Source organism: Xenopus laevis, chromosome 4L (genome assembly GCF_017654675.1).
Source record: "Xenopus laevis strain J_2021 chromosome 4L, Xenopus_laevis_v10.1, whole genome shotgun sequence".
NCBI lineage: Eukaryota > Metazoa > Chordata > Amphibia > Anura > Pipidae > Xenopus > Xenopus laevis.
Window position 1 is genome coordinate 75,205,502 of NC_054377.1, and position 18,290 is coordinate 75,223,791.

At 39.0% G+C, this 18,290-nt stretch overlaps 1 protein-coding gene across 2 annotated transcripts in view; it reads right to left on the minus strand.

The window, feature by feature from the left end:
* The window catches only part of LOC108714198 (adenylate kinase isoenzyme 5), a 130,738-nt gene that overhangs the window by 73,949 nt on the left and 38,499 nt on the right, over nucleotides 1–18,290 (minus strand). For both annotated transcript variants that reach the window (XM_041590340.1, XM_018258186.2), the window contains one exon: nucleotides 10,527–10,718. In XM_041590340.1, the coding sequence (XP_041446274.1) occupies nucleotides 10,527–10,718 (192 nt within the window). The remainder of the gene's footprint in view (nucleotides 1–10,526; nucleotides 10,719–18,290) is intronic.

Here is an 18,290-nt window from a genome sequence, read left to right on the forward strand (position 1 = left end):
AATCCAATTTCCAAGTTGGATGTTAACCAATATTGGAGCCTATCTAGTTCTTCATAAGGGCCCCCACCAGTACATACTATATCCAGCTGGCAATGTTTTGGGGGACTTAAGTGTGCATACCAGGGTTATACTGGGACTTATTCTTACTGAGCTGTTATTACTGTATTAAGCTGTTAATTAGAAATAGTGCTGTTATTGTTCACAATATCTAACTATATCTTTATTGGAGCTTCAGCTGTTCAATATAGTAAGGTTGTGCCTTGTGTGCCTGGTTACTGGATCTTTGTGGTGTCACCAGGCTGCTTTGCAGGAGTATCAGGACAAGCTTAGGATGCACCTACGGGTGTGCTACACATAAAGGGGCAGATCTATTAAGGGTCAAATGAAAAATTTGAATTCTAGAATTTTTTTATGGTCAAAACTGTCTAATTCTGTTTTAATTTGAATTTCGAGATTTATCATACTCTGGCACTATAAGAAGTAAAATTTGACTATTTGCCACCTAAAACCTGCCGAGTTCATGTATAAGTCAATAGGAGAGGTCCAGGCATCAATCTGGACATGTTTCTAGCCTTCCTGACATTCAAGTTCTTTTCAGTGAAAAAACTCGAATTGAGTTTAGCTGAGTCGGTAAAAATCGCGCTAGTTTTAGATATTCAATTTTTTTATTAAATAACCCCCCAGTCAACTTTAAAAAAACCCACATGAATTCGAAATTCGACCTTTTATAAATGTGCCTCCCTGTGTCAAAATAGGGATACTTAAAATACTTAATAAAATTTGTTACAAAAAAAAATTCTTAAAGCTTTATGCAGTTTACTGTACCAGACAGAATTTTGCAGCTTTTCCTAGCTAAATATTGGCCTAACAATGCAAGTGCTAATTTTCCTTGGGGCCAAATTAACTACAGTATTGCAGAAGCATGGAAGAGTAAGGTGATTTCCAGTTTTAAAGCAAAGGGTAGACTGGATTATGACTAATGAAACGTTAACTAGTATGTTAAATGATAAACATAAATATTTTTTAAAGATTTGGCATCCATGGCTCATTTGTAGGTTTGCCAAAAGGTTCTTTACTGTTATGAACAGCCTGGAAGAGCTACTGGGGTTAAATAGGGTCAAGTTTGATTGACTTTACAACTGTATAATTTGAATAGATCCCAGCCAGATACAAAGTTAAGTCATTCCACCTTGATACACCTATTAATCAATATCAGAGAAACTATACCAGCAACTCAATTTTAATTGAAGGATGGAGATTTACCATTCTATTATTTTTGGTATATTTTGTTTTTATCTTTTTTTATATGTTTGTGTTTTCCTTTTATATATGTTATGTGTAACAATTGTATTTTGTTGAAATCACCAAAACTCTTCAATAAAAATTTATTGTTGAAAAAACAATATTGGCCTCACAATGGACAGTTACGTCCCTGCTTACAGGTATAGGAAACACAAGAATAATGTAATTCGAAGCAATGTTCTAACATACATTTAAAATGATTAGGAAGTTTTTTGTAATTGCATCTGAAATGCAAATTGAAGTGCCAATGCACCCTGCCAGTCTGTTTAGATGAATCACAGCCAGTGGGCTATTGATACAGGGGTAGTCTGAAGCTACCGACCCCTTGAAGGTAGTGGTAGCTCCAAGCTTCCAACAGCACACAGAAGTCATTTGATGGTGAGCACCAACAAAATGATGATATCCAGACAATGAATTAGACACCCTTGTGACTGTAATTACATTGGAATTATGGGCAAAAAATCTGCTTTGTGGGTAAAAAAAACATTGACTTGTGCACGATATTGCTCTTTGCATACTGTACTTGCACTTGCAAATGAGCCCTGATGTCCTGCTTTTTCACAGGTCTTTAATCAGCTTACTTCCACTACAATATCAAGCAATGTCTTGGACAGCAGATTGTTTTCAATTGCAATTATGTTCACATATAACCCAAAAATCATTGAAAGTTGCTTAGAATTGTATATCCTTTTATTAGGCAAAATTGTATTTTGGGGTTTATAATCCCATTAATCTGTGGATGTGCTTGTTTAATTAAATATAAATGAGTTGGCTACTAATAAAAATGCCTTATTCCTTTACTCAGTTACTGAGAGATGTAGTTTGGCTGCAAAGATATTTACACATCTTGTATGCAAACTATACTGTATTTATTCAGCTGCGTAAATGTAAAATGAATAGATTTCCTCTTCTGAGATCAAAAAACATGTTCTACATAGCAAATGAGAAGCAATGGAAAAACTGAAGATATCACACGATATATTGATACTGAGCACACAGCAATTTCTCTGTGAACACATGAGATTCACCAATGAAACAGGTGGCTTTGTACCCAGCAAATCAGAGCTCCATACCGTATCACAGAGCAAACCAGGACAATCATACAGTAAAAAGGCCTACAATATACAGCAGATGTGGATTATACTGTATATCTTATTAGACAAACAAAAATATTGGAATAGCTAATTTGTTTATATGGTGATCAGTTTAACTTGAATATTTGCTTCCACACTGTGGCGAAATAGGTTGGGTTAAAAAGGATGTAAAGGCAAAAAAACTAAATCCAATTTTTACTTTCTTTAATGAAAAAGAAATCTATCTCCAATATACTTTAATTAAAAAACATGAATGTATGCAGTGACATTCTCCTTTCATTTTACTTGATCTGACAGCTGCAGATAGGAAACTTCAGATGGTTCCTAAGGCTTAGTCCACACCAGCCGGTTCTGAGAGATTTAGCGCCTGGCCTTCCTCGTGAGGCAACTTCGAGCAACTTCGGAAAATGAAGCGCCGCGTGTGTCATAACACAGGCGACTCTCATTACAGCCGGCGCAGGAGAAGAGTGGTTCAGGGAGATTAGTCGCCTCAAAGAAGCGATTAGTCTCCAGGGCACTAAATCTTCCACGAATCACCTGGTGTGGACCAAGCCTAACTGCTCTGCAGGGAAACAATTATACTTTGAAACGGCAGGGGGAGCCCCCACCTTACTTCCCAGAACTCAAGCAGCTTTGTTTGTTTCCTTATAAAGCAGCCAACGCTGTTTAACAAAGTTACAAGATGATGACCCCCTGTGGGCCAACTTTGAAAACATAAATCATTTGTTTTATGAGGCTTCTGGTGCAGTAAGTTCATGTTTATGTTTAGTATACAAAATACAGCATTTCAAGCATTATTCTGTTTTAGAGTTTAGTTGCCCTTTAAATATGAGAATATTATGCTCACTATTGCCCAGGTTTACTGATATTGAAATTTTTCAGCAGACATGGATTCATGGTGAAATTCTGCATTTCACCATCTTCAAATTTTCCCTCGAAACCAAAAAGTGCAGCAAATAAACACCCATTGACAATTCTATTTCACAAATTTTCACAATTTTACACTGTTTTGTGTATTTTCCCCAGAGTTTCTCAAATTTTCTGGAGAAGCAAAACTATTAGATTCCTAGATCCAATATGACATCATTTCTGCATGGGTCCTCAACAATATGTGATATGAAGAGACCACACAGCAAAAATAAAAACTTGCTTCCATTAAATGTATAGGCATCACCTCTACTACAGGCAATAGTAATTAAAGGGGACTTATAGCCAAACAAACACAACAGCAGGAGGTTCTTCTGTTACATATTCATGATACTAGCAGTTTAAAATGGCTAATATCATAAAAACTAAAAGAAAAACATTTACACTTCTAACATTGGTCCCTACCAAACAGTATAGCTTCCTATATTTACTGCCCAGTCATATAACTTGTTCAGCCATGTTTCCACAATATCAGCATCTTCATTCTGCTTATCTAATGCTATTAACTCATTCCCCATATGACCAGTTAAGCATTTTGCATTAGTGAACTTATATTTAATACTGCCACCTGTTTCTTCTCCCTAGTATATTTGCTAACACCATCCCCCTTTCTAACCCCACTTTCCCCAGGTCCCTATTAGATTTATCTTCCACAGCACTCCTTACTTTTATTGTATGTTCTATAGGAAGAGACTTTACCTGTATCTCTCGACATGGGGTCCTTCAAAATCTTTCTTACTGTATATCCATTAGTATTTATTGCATAAAAACCCTACAAACCCCACAATAAAGAACCTTGGGGATCCTTTATCGGAACCTGTCAAATTTTGCTCAGGAGTTTATCCCTGTATTCAACAAGCAGATACATTTACAGTTTATGGTAAAAATACAAAAGATCTGGTGAGTCAGATGTTTATGTATTAAAGGAGCTACAGTGTAATTTTCTCAGCATGTGCACTAAAAATTTCACTGTTGATGTATTTCTTTTTCAAATTATTGAGCCAGGCATAATTTATTATACAATATGGAAGGTTAAATAAACAATGACTGGCTTGAAGACCTCTATCCAACTGACATTATTAAGAGTTTTACATAATGTGACTCTAGAAAGCTCATCGTGCTGATAGCTCACAACAGATGGGATCTTGACATTCATTTCAGTAGACATTTTTCCGGTTTTTCACCTACAAAAATGGTTTAATATTTAACACAGAATCCCATCGCCGGTTGCGCATTATGGGACTGTTTTTTCTTTCAGATGCCACATTTGATCATTATACATGTTATCTTGTAAGAAAAAACATAGCTTAGCTTGGTTGGACATTTAGTGGTACAGTCATTCCACTAATTATGATCAGAGCTGTTTTTTCAGCAACCATGGGCTGTTTCCTTCAGGGGGCAGGCTTTATACAAATGTCTTTTTTCTTTTTTTTTACACTCTCAATTGGCCATTGAACACAAAATCTGGCGAAACAGCTGAGGGGGTGCGTCTTACTTTACTGGGCTGGCTCATGAATAATACAGTAGGATAGGGGTTTTTTTCCTAGCCTGTTGGCACATATTAATGCAGCTCTGATTACAAAGCTATTTGCTTTTTAAAAAGCAATAACATGCTAATATGCAGATATCTGTAAATTATGTATTGAAACGCATATAGCAGTTATTCATTATTTACAGCTATTGGAATAAAGATGTGCAATACACCTATGAATTATTTGTATGCATATTACACATGACACAGTTAATTAAATATAATCCATTACCGCCACTACACATGGCTTCCTGTTTTATTTTACAGTTGCTTGCTGCTTGTAATTATTTAGAATAGTTAATACATTTTCATGAATCAGTGTTCACTTACCAACACTCAATATCACGGTGCATCTGGGATAATATAAAACACTTGATTCTACACAGGACATACAGGTGTACAAAATCTTGTATTGCAGCGTTTGATATCCATTAACTGGCTTTTCTAGGCTGCCAGTAATAGCTCAGCTGAAGTGTTTCAAATCAGTAATGAGAAGCATAAGTGTGGTGTTAATTATTAAATACACTCACTACTTAGGCTGGCCTCAATATGAGAAGTGCTTGTCTGCTGTATCACCTTAAATTAGCCATATATATCTATAGATTCAATATTTTGTTAAGGTTACCAAATATACCCAAAGGTTTGGATGTCTGTAGAATGTTAACAATCTTTTAAATAAACTGTTGGGACCAGATGTACAGGCCACAAATCATTAGCTAAAGGCTTTCACTTCTAAATTACCAGTAACAATAGGAAGGCACTGAAGTCTGGACTGCAGATTAAGTAGGTGCAGTGGAAAAGTTGTATTGTATAGGCAATAACATCCCAAAATACAATAAAAGAAAGCCTAAGCATAGGCTGATCTGAAGGTTAAGTGCACCTGTTAGGTTGGTTTTCTTTTCTTGTGCTTAAATAAAAAAACTTTTTGTTGTAGAGTTTTCCATGCCTGCCAGAGGAATGTGGCTGATCTGATTGTACTGCCTTCAGGCCAACAATAAGGTAACTGATTTCTATATGTAATAAAAGGAACATAGTTTGCCCAGATGCTGTAGCCAATTGCTACCAATAAGATGCTTGCTTTTAAACATGGGACCAGTGAATGCTACCTGCTGATTGGTTGCTATAGGTGATTAGAGCTGTAGAAAACTTTGCAGCCATGGACCACATACATGAACCAATCGTGGCCTTCAGCCACTGGATTTTTCCACCCAGCATTATTAAAACCTGAAATCAATCAGCAGGACATTGTTTCAATACCATATAAAGGCCAATCAAGTACATATGATAATTACTACAGTGGTACTGTTCAGCAGTATTCCCTGGAATTTAAAGCTGTCGGTGGCTTCTTTGCCTTGGCATCAGTAGGGAGAGCACAATAGATTTTTCCTACAGTGATGAAAAGTAGTGTGGTGATGACAGAGGCCAGAATGCAAGTGGGGCTAAATAAAATTACAGTGAAAGTTAGCAGGCAATGCAACATATTTTTAAGACATCCTCTGTTAGGATGACAGGGGCCCCACAATAAGAGTAAGATAAGCAATGGTAAATCCCTAAAAATGAACATCTAAAAATGAATAAGTACAGCAATGTTTAATTTATAAGTCTGCCAGTAAATTTGAAAGGAGCAATCTATGAAATCCCAATAGGCCCTGCATGTCCTTTTATTATTTATGACAATTAAAGTATTTTCCCAGCTACAGTACATTGCTTTTCAAAGGGCCAATACAACCGACAGCACTTTCTGATGCAAAGCAAGACCCAGTGTTTCCAAAGAGAAAACATCCGTTATTACCCTAGTTGCCCTCAGGCACCAACACATAGCAAAGTGCTATTCAATATATCAGCTTCAGGCTTGATCTCTGTATGACCAGTTTCAAACTAACACCTCAGTCCTACTGAAAAAAACAACAAATAAATATTCATTCTTCTTGGCTTGTTGAACTGATATAAAGAATGCATATTTATTTTTAAAACTGTGCCACAGAACAGATGGTGAGAAAGAACAGTGCATAAATGAATCACAATACTCAGTATGATCTTTAATGTGACAGAGCCTAAATACTGCTGAACATTTAAAGGAAAACTATACCCCATAAACAATGTAGGTCTCTATTAAAAGATACTGAGTAAAACAGCTCATGTGTAAAACCCTGCTTCATGTAAATGAACCATTATCATAATAATATATTTTTTTAGTAGTATGTGCCATTGGGTAATCATAAATAGAAAATTGCCATTTTAAAAAATAAGGGCCACCCCCTGAGATCGTACGATTCACTGTGCACACATACAAACCACAGGTCACATGAGCCAATTAACAGACAGAGTTCTGCCTTTTGCTTCCTCACGTCTTCCTGTTACAGTTAGTGTTGAAGTATTTCTGGTCAGGTGATCTCTGAGGCAGCACAGATAGAGTCACGAAATGGTGGTTCAAGGCAAGAGATGTAAAAGGGCAATATTTATGTAAATATATATTCCAGTTTGGTAAGATTCTTTAATATGTCATTCAATTTGATATAAACTATCTGTTGCTTAAGTATTCATTTTGGGGGTATAGTTTTCCTTTAACTCTGAAATAGCAAACTTCTACCCCAATGGCTTTTCATCCTTTTCCTTTTAGATATGTGTTTTTCAAGACCCATCTTATTGTTTTATACTGTCTTATTGGTTAATATTAAGGCACATAAGTTGCCCAGATGCTGTAGCCAATACCTACCAATAAGATGTTTTAAACATGGGACCAGTAAATGCTACCTGCTGATTGGTTGCTATAGGTGATTAGAGCTGTAGAAAACTTTGCAGCTATGGACCACATGCATGAACCAATGTGGCCCTCAGCCAATGGATTTTTTCCGCCCAGCATCATTAATACCTGATCATTAAGGGTAGGACTCCACGAGCGATTTTGTCGCGATCCGCAGACATACGTTGGGTCTGCATCCGACAGTCAGATTGCGTCGGATCAACTCTGCGACACCAATCGACAATTCTATCTCTTGCCTTATTTTTTTGCATGCGTTTTGTCACAGCGCGTCGGATCTCGACAAAATTGCTCATGGAGTCCTACTCTAAGGTATGAGCAATGCCACATTCCATATCAGTACTTCAGCCATTTAACTTCATGAAGGACTGATGGTTTTGGGCAATACCCGACATGACCCAGGAGGACTGGGAGGAAGCAATGGCAAACTGTAGTCATGGCCGAATTTATTCGCCAGGTGCGAATTTGCGGCGAATTTCCAAGTTTTGCAGATTTTGATGCCCGAGAATTGACGCCAGCATCAAAATTCGAATTTCGCAAATTCGCCTATCACTAGCAAACTGTTATAACTTCTTATTTTCCACTCATTCAGTATAAAATATTAAATCACATATATATATATATATATATATATACACACACACAGTATTTATATATATATATATATATATATATATATATATATATATATATATATATATATATATATATATATATATATATATATATATTACTCCTAGCAGACTCTTTAATATAGGATCTCAGGTGTGGATAAACAAATGCAGATTGTTTTTAAATCTGATTTGTTCCTGTCCATCAATAGTCAAATTTTGGTGAAATATATTATACAGTATAGATATTATGGTGAATACTCTAGAGATTGTATCTTGCTCAATGGTTGTTATGGGTTACTTCTTGGGACATATAAGTGGTGGTACAGCATACCAGTAACAATATATAACCAGCTCATATGTATGTTATATACATCGATCCACAAAGTTTACTAGAAGACTAAACAAAGCATTACAGAATCTGTAAGTACAAAAGTTATATTTTAATATAAAAGATTTCCTGTTCATCTCTAGAAATCAATGGTGTGTTCTAGCTTAATGTTAATAGAGTTCCAGGCACACAATATTTCTAAATTACCGAACCCCCTATCATGTGCGAACATGGGTTTCCAGAGTTAGAGCTAATTAAATATCTATCATGGGTTACCTGGCAACTAGCATTTGGTCTGCTCGCTGTTGAAGACTAACCTTATGTGATACAACAGATAATTGCATTTTTCTTTAAAAGTTATAGAACGCAGAAATTAACAACTCATGCCCTACCTGCACATCTGAATACCTGGTAATTGTAAAAACGGGCAAACAGGTAGAAGTGTTATTTTGGTGTTTGCAATAAATAACAATAAATCCATGGTTACTAAGCAGTTGTTTGTAAATATGGGAAATGCCACACTGCACTGAAAAAATAGAATGCCATTGGATCACATTCCTCTTATCAGTTAAACATATATATATAATTGAATTAAATGGCATTAAAGTCACAATTATTAAATCCTGCTTTATCTGCTTACCACCAAGAGCAATGCCATGCAGGAGGTTATAGCAGAGGCCAAATATGGTCAGATTATACTTCATAATTAGAGCATAAGTTTAAATCTACCACTAAGTTACATGCTGTTCCCCCATGAAAGTGTATTTTCATCAACATTCATTTAACATTTTTGCTTGAAAAAAAAACAACAAATAAGACAATGTTATAGTAAAAACTATATTGTACAGACCCCATAAGCCATCAGCCCAGTTTGGCTCATCTTTAGAGTGCCCAAATATTAAAAAAAATCTGTATCTTTCTTTGGATGAATTTAGATGTAACCCGTACAAAGTGGCGCTGAACAGTATACAAGTCAATATCTCTTTAACCTTTTAATATTGCACATATATATGTTTGTGAAGATTCTCATTCATACAGGTGATGGTATATATGTAGTAGAAATAAGTCAAATCAACTAGACTTGCTGTGTTTTTTTCCTTGACTTATTTCCACAGATATATATACATATAGTGACATTCAGGTTAGCAGAGACCATAGCCATTCGCAAAATTTAAGCCCAAAAATGGGGTCTGACACTTCAGTGCAGCTTGGCTGGCTTTTACTAGGAACAAAATTGTCCAATTCAGCATATTTGATTACCTAGGATTAGCAGTCCCAATTCAATATCCACATTGGTGTACACAGAAACACAATAAATCCAGCGCTTGGACGTCACAAGTCCCAGAATCCTCTGTTTTTGAAAAAAATTTTGGTTAAAACTCTCAAATTCGAATTGTGAACTGTTGATTCAATTTGAGTTTTAATTTGAATTGAAATTTTGAGAATTATCATACTCTGGCCGTTTGAGAACTTGAATTTGACTGTTCACCACCTAATGGGAGAGGTCAATGGGAGAGGTCCAGGGGTGAATTTGGAAAAGCTTGCAGCCTTCCTGACATCGAGTTTTTTTAAATTTGAAACAAGTTTTTATAATTCAAATGAATGTGATTTGAGTTTTCGGGTTGTTTCAATTAATCCAAATTGAAAAAAATCTATTTTATTAATAAATTTTATCTGAAAACACCCTGCTTTCCTCCATTCACTCCAGGGACCCATTCATCCGACTTTTCCAGAGCCAGTACACACACACAGCCTTACTTGCTGCAGCAATATACATCTTTCCCTGCAGATTTCTGTTCAACAGTCTAATACTGGTGAAATATACAAAATATTGTGCCCTTTTCAATCACATCTCTTACAATTTATATAAGGTACAAAATGATAAGACCACTTATTCATCTGAATTTGTCAATTATATTTGTATTCAGACACTCAATTACAAAAAGTTTATTTTTTTCAGTTGACTTACTGTGATAATGAGACCTTTTTCCTGGAAGTAGTTGACCAGCGGGACTGCATTCTGCTTGAAATTCATAAGTCTCCGCTGGATAGCTTTAAGATTATCATCTGGGCGCCCTTGTTGCTCAGCACGTTTCTGTAAGCGTTCTTTCAGCTTGAGACTGGCACAGGCCAGGAATACCACTAAATCTGGAGTGCAGATCTACCAAAAAAATTCAAACACATGTAAGTAAGCCATTTAAAAGCATATGTGTGAGAATATTAATGAAGTGGATAAAATTTTCAAATTATTATTTAGCAAAGCTGAGGTTTAAAAAAATAAAAAAATAAAAAATATATATAGCACACACTGGAATTTTTTTAAAAGGTTTAATTTATTTATCAAATATTAAAATGTTTTGCATGTATCAACGTTTCGGTCCGGGTCTTGGATCGTTCTCAAAATACACCATGTAATTAAAAACAAGGTTTTATACCCTCCCCTTTTTTTAAAATTAAACATTTTAAAAAAATTCCTGTGTGCGCTGCTAGCTACCAATGGATATCTGAATAATTGACATGGCAGCAGCACCTGGTACTCGACTATCCAAAGGTGTGCGAGAGACTTATTTCGTTTTTTTCTATATATATATATACACATTTATGTATTCTCTATGCCTAGAATACTTTCTGCAAATAATACAACAGAACAAAATGCTCAATATTAAAAAAATGTAAAATTACCAATGGCCTTCTGCAGACAGCTTCTGCATTACAATGGGAAATAAGCAGAGGAACAGCTGTGAAGCTAAAATGGCTTATTCCTAATCCAAATAACATATGTGAAAGTAAAAGAAAGCAAACAGTACTATTTTATATTAAAAATAATTTTATTCTGTGGGTGTTATTAGGTATAAGTGGAAAAACCTAAGAAACTTAATCGATTGAGAGCTAATGTAAGTTTTTAATCCTGCTAGAATATATATATATAACCTGCTGGATCCCGGCACAACTCGTGTATAGGTAAAAAGAGACTGGGGGCCAAAGAAGCTCAAATGAATCATATATACATATATACAGGTATGGGATCCATTATCTGAAAACCTGTTATCCAGAAAGCTCCAAATTACAGGAAGGCCATCTTCCAAGGACGCCATTTTATCCAAATAATTCACAATTTTTAAAAATGATTTCCATTCTGTAATAATAAAATAGTACCTTGTACTTGATCCAAACTAAAACATAATTAATTCTTTTTTTTATTTATTTATTTATTTATTTCCAAACAAAAGACAGAAAAAGAAAAATAAATTACAGGAAAAAAAGTGGCATTCACAATATTTCCTATACATAACAACCCCAAAAAGAAAAAAAAAAAATCCCTTTGGCAACCAGGGTTTTTGTACTTTGGTTTACAACCTTTGTCTTTTTAGCCGTGATCCAAATTATTCAGTTTTCATAGTTCCAGTGTACTTCTTTAAATACGTAATGCTAAGTTAAGTGTTGTATCTTTTTCATATATTAACCATGGAAGCCAAGTTTTTTCATATGTTTCCATATCATTTAGTAATATATGACCCAGTTTCTCGTTGGCTGCTATCTGAATTATTCTCGTTTTAAGGGATGCCATAGGTATATCTGCCTTTTTCCAGTTACTGGAAACATTTATCCTAGCTGCCATAAGAATATGTTGACATAATCTATATGTTATTTTAGGCATCTTTTTTGGTCTCATTCCTAATAGCATAACAAAAGGATCCTTAATAAATCTAGAACCTATCACTTTTGATAACAGGTGGACTACCTTATCCCAGTATTTAGATACAACCTTACATTCCCACCATATGTGGGCCATGGTTCCCCTTTCAATACACCCCCGGAAACATCTCGGATCACATGAGGGATAAATTCTATGCAATCTAGCTGGAACCAAATACGCTCTATGTAGCAATTTTACCGATGTCTCCATGACAGTTATTCAGTTATTTCCCTTATTCGCCATCAAATTGCAATTTGACCACTGTTGGGTTGAAAGTTGGTCACTAAAATCTTTTTCCCACTCAAGCATATAGGGAAGCTTCTTATTGTTCGGGACCAGTCGGTTTAGTTTTTTATATACAAGGCTAAGTATCCCGGAAGCCAATGGTGTTTGTTTACAAAACATAATTAATTCTTAATAAAGGCAAAACAATCCTAATGGGTTTATTTACTGTTTTAATTATTTTTAGTACAATTAAGGTATGAAGATCCAAATTACAGAAATATCTGTTATCAGGAAAAACCCAGGTTCCATACCTGTATTTTTTCTTAATTTCTTTTTATTTCAGGTACAGTGAGGAACAAACACAGCCCATGCAATCAGTGCATAGCGACACTAAGCTGTATGATTCTAGGGCATCACATTGTATTTTAGAGTCATGGGAGAATATGAAAGTTACAATGTACCATTGTAAATGTACACTTGAGCAAATAAAGAGGTAAACGTGTAATGTGAGGTTAAATAAGGAGTTTGAGAAAAAAAAAAGAAAAGCAAAGACAGAAAAGGAACAAAAAGAACCTGGATCTAGGCCCATCAGCATGAACACCTCATTAATCCATAACCAGATGTTTAGGCGGATCTTGCAACACCATTTTACTTTTATATCATGAAGTGTTTAGAAATAAATTGTGGATATGTTTTTTTAAAATTCAATGGCAAGGTAAGGTATAATGGCAATGGCAAGGTATCAATATAGCTTTCCCAAGTAAAGAAAATGACGCGTGTATGTTTCTTTTTGTAAAGACACCTTTCACCTTTCTCTAAATATTGACAGGTTTTAGTACATCCAAGCTTGGTAGACATAAATTTCCCTACTCTATGTTTTTAAGATATCTTTTATTCACTGCCACAAGTGTATAATTGTTTGCAGCCTATTTGCCCATTGAATTTAAAATATGTTGCATATTTCTGAGTATGCAGGACTGATCTGTAATGATAATAATTTATTTTGACCCGGGCAGTGTTAAGGCCACCGTCTTACCTTGTTCCACCGATTTTCCCCACTCACATACTATTCAACATTCTGAATAAAGACACTTGAAACCCAGGATGGAATTTAAAGGCCGCAGCTTTATTAAACATTAATAAATGCAAATAACCATAGATAACTGTAATATAACAGTAACTCACGGGAATGCTTGCCTCACAGGTTACTCCACTGAGTGACCGAGCCAATGCCATGCCGGCCACCAGGGCGCTGCCCTTGGATGGGCAAGTAGTAGCATATGGCCTCACTTAGCTTACCACCCGGGGCCCTTACCCGGAGAGGCATTAACTCACCACAGATAGGGTACTACAGCCCCCATTACCCCACACTGGCAAGCATTCCCCCGCCCACCATTTCACTTGCTAACCAATTAACGAGTTACTAGATAATATACTTCCATAGTCAAAAAAGGGGGCGGGAGGGCGGGATGCTGCTTCAGCTCGCTGCTCCAGAATGATGGCTGCCAACCAAATCTCCCTGGATACACCCTGCTGGTAAGCCCTCCTTAATTCCTCACCACCAATCCTAACCCCCTTATTTGCCTATAGCCTGCCTAGCCCGGTCAAAGCTTCCCTCCCTCCACTTTTTGCTTGTCCAGGAAGCCCTATGACCCGGGCAGTGTTAAGGCCACCGTCTTACCTTGTTCCACCGATTTTCCCCACTCACATACTATTCAACATTCTGAATAAAGACACTTGAAACCCAGGAAGGAATTTAAAGGCCGCAGCTTTATTAAACATTAATAAATGCAAATAACCATAGACAACTGTAATATAACAGTAACTCACGGGAATGCTTGCCTCACAGGTTACTCCACTGAGTGACCGAGCCAATGCCATGCCGGCCACCAGGGCGCTGCCCTTGGATGGGCAAGTAGTAGCATATGGCCTCACTTAGCTTACCACCCGGGGCCCTTACCCGGAGAGGCATTAACTCACCACAGATAGGGTACTACAGCCCCCATTACCCCACACTGGCAAGCAGGGCCGCCATTAGAAATCACGGGGCCCCGTACAACAAAATTTTTGGGGCCCCCTGGGCCCCGCCCACACTGACGACCAAGCTCCGCCCCATATCCCGCCCACATCGCAGTTAAAAGACCACACAGACATCAGCGCTAAAAAAGTAACCCCCCCACACAAGTTGTAAAAAGCTATTGATGGTCAGGGCCCCCTTATAAAAAAAATTGGGGCCCCAAAAAAAAAAAAATTAAAATTTTTTTTTTTTTAAAAACATTGGTGGCAGGGGCCCCCTGTTAAAAAAAACTTGGGGCCCCAACAAAAAAAAATGTAAAAAAAACTAAAAAATAAACAAACATTGGTGGCAGGGGCCCCCTTCTAAGTTAAAAACAAATTGGGGCCCCAAAAAAAAAATTTGGAGAAAAAAAAATTTTTTAAAAAAAAAAAAAAAATGGTGGCAGGGGCCCCCTTACAAGTTAAAAACAAATTGGGGCCCCAAAAAAAATTTAAAAAAAAAATAATTTTTTTTTGAAAAAAAAAAAAAACTGGTGGCAGGGGCCCCCTTACAAGTTAAAAAAATTTGGGGCCACCAAAAAGAAAATTAATTTTGTTTTTTAAAAAAAAAACCCAAAAAAAAACAATGGTGGCAAGGGGCCCCTTACGAGTTAAAAAAAAAATTGGGGCCCCAAAAACAAAAGTTTTAAAAAAAAGATTGGTGGCAGGGGCCTATAGAATATTAAAATAATACATTGGTGGCCAGGGGATTAAAAAAAAAAAAAAACACAAACTGGTGTTCAGTAGAATTGAACTCATGGCTTCAGTACTTCAACTTCGCCTCCTTTCGTGACTTCGGGTCTTTTCACCGCTTCAGGACTTCGGCTTCGGCTGTTTTCGTGACTTCGGGTCTTTGCGCTGCTTCAGGACTTCGGCTTCGGCTGTTTTCGTGACTTCGGGTCTTTTCGGCGCTTCGTGACTTCGGGACTTCGGCTTTTTCCGTGACTTCGGGTCTTTTCGTCGCATCGGCTTCGGCTTTTCGGCACTTCCGCATTCGGCACTGAAGAGGCAAGACGTACGGCTCGGGCGCTCGTAAGGGGGGCCCGGATCTTCAAAAAAATGCAGCGCTGCCGGGCCCCCCTTCATGCCCGGGCCCGGTACGCTTGTCCCCCCTGTCCCCCCCTGATGGCGGCCCTGCTGGCAAGCATTCCCCCGCCACGGCCCGGGCCGCTTGACCCCTTGAGCTGGCCGGGCTCCGCCACACACTCGCTGAACGCCCTTTCAATTCCATCCTGAATCCCAACTATAAAGATGTCCAAAGCCACCTCACTCAAGTGAACACCATCCTCTAAGTAATACACTGGTTCCCCAGCCGGTATGCATTGATGACGAACTACAAAACCACCCATCTTCCGAATGGTGCTAGCAGCTCGCTTGTTAACGACTTTGCGACTGTGCTCAATAGCTCCCCAACTGTGCGCAAACCTCCACTGAACCCTGCCCACCATTTCAGAGAAAACAATTTTCACCTTGGGCGCCAGCTGCAGGATCCGTTCCACATCACGTCGCATGACTCGTATCAGCTCCCTCTGGGATACTCGGCCCAGATCGTTTCCTCCACAATGTACCACCAATATATCCGGTGGTGTAGCGATCCTGACCTGCCCTGAAAATTTGAGCAATACCTGTTCCCAGCGTATGCCACCAATCCCCATCCATTGTATCACTACTTGCTCTGAGCGAAGCCCTAATAGAGGTCCTGGACGGCGATTTCTTAGCCTCTAGTATGCCCTGGCAATGTAGGAATCACCCATGATCCAAATTAACACTCTGGATGAACCTGAAACAAAAACCACAAGAAGAAAGAAATGGGGATAGGGGAGATAGGGGAGGGGGATAAAGAACATCACAGCTTATTCAAACGCACATAAGACTTAAAACTTGCAGACTCCCACCTGCCTATACGCCTGATGGAACTGACCGACAGCCCAAGCCGAGCCGCCTCTGTGGCCGCCCCTATCCGAAACGAGTGAGTCCCAAATTCCATAGGATCAAGACCTAACACCCCCAAAGTTTTCCGCAATATAAAAAAGAATTGATACCGGGTTAGCGGGGTATGATTCGCATGCTGCAGAAAGGGGCCCGGGGAAACCCCTCGATTCAACAAAAATTGGCTTGTTAATTGAACCGGGCATAATTCCCCCCCTATCGCCTCTAAAGGAACTAGCACTCCTTTGCCTTGCTGATCTGTCTTCGACTTCCTCAGCCAAATCTCCACCCGGTTCTCAAATGGTTGGACATCCCCCACCATAAGTCCACCTGGGCGAGCTTTACTTGCGCTAGTTAGCTCCCCCACCCGAAAAGCCCCGAAAAACGCTAATGCAAATGCAACTTTAAATAGCAGCACTTCCTCCTCAGTTGCACACACCGTTTGCAGTGTCTGAAAAATGCGTCGCAACAATTCGTAAGACAAGGGTCGACGCCCATCCTTAGCCCTGGCGTTCCTCCGAACACCCCTGCTAATCAACTGAACTAAGAAATGCTTCGTCAAATCTCTGGCCCCTTGCAATTTAAACAAAAATGACAAGGCAGATAGATCCCTACCCACCGTAGCCCCAGAACAGCCCTGATGAATTCTCTTGCAAAGAAACCATAGAAGAGTTTCCAAACGCACTTCTTCCGGGACAACAGAGCCTATGTCCACGCCCAACTCTTCCCACAGTCTCCACACCTTCCGATATGCCAGCCACGTCGTAGGGGCAAGGGCCTTGGAAATCACCGACCCCAATATTTCTGTCCCACGGTCCAGAGCCAGGTCGGGCAATGACAGCCGACGTTCTCTGCTGAAGGCGCCACTGTCCGAAATCGGTCCCACGGCCCAGTACGCACCAAAACCCGTACTGCCAGCCGCATCCGTGTATAGCTGCAAAGAATCAGCCCCCACTTCTTTTTCCTGAATGAACTGCCGTCCATTGAAGGATTCTAGGAATTGTCCCCAAACTCTCAAATCCTCCCGCATTCCACTAGTAACCCTGATATGATGATGTGGCTTCACTACCCCCGATGTGCTCAGGGAGAGGCGCCTGCTGAAAGCCCTCCCCATCGGGAGAATCCTGCAGGCAAAGTTCAGCTTGCCCACTAGTGACTGCATCTCTTTCAGGGTTACTTTTTTCCGACCAGCTGTTTCAGCCACCCTTTCCTTCAAATCCCCCAATTTGTCCTCAGGCAACCTGCACTCCAGCTTCACCGTATCAATAGTGATACCCAAAAATTTGAGGCAGGTAGTAGGGCCCTCGGTTTTTTCCAGGGCTAAAGGAACCCCCATCACCTGGGCCACCCACTGGAGAGTACTCAGCAGATGAAGACATTGCCCTGCTCCTGCTGGGCCAACGCACAAGAAATCGTCCAGATAATGTACGATTCCTTTGGAATTTGACTCAAACCTCACCACCCACTCGATGAACCGGGCAAATGCCTCAAAGTAGGAGCAGGAAATGGAACACCCCATGGGCAGGCAAAGGTCCACGTAAAATTCGTCCTCAAACCTGCAGCCCAACAGGTGTTGACAGGCTGGGTGCACTGGCAGCAGCCGGAATGCTGACTCCACATCGGCCTTAGCCAAAAGCGCACCCTTACCAGCGCTCCTGACCAAGTCCAAGGCTTCGTCGAAGGATGTGTATTGCACTGTTGCCAGATCCCGGCAAATGCCGTCATTGACGGAACCCCCTTTGGGGTGAGATAAGTGGTGAATTAGGCGAAACTTGCCGGGTTCCTTTTTAGGGACCACCCCTAGCGGCGATACCCGCAAATTATTAA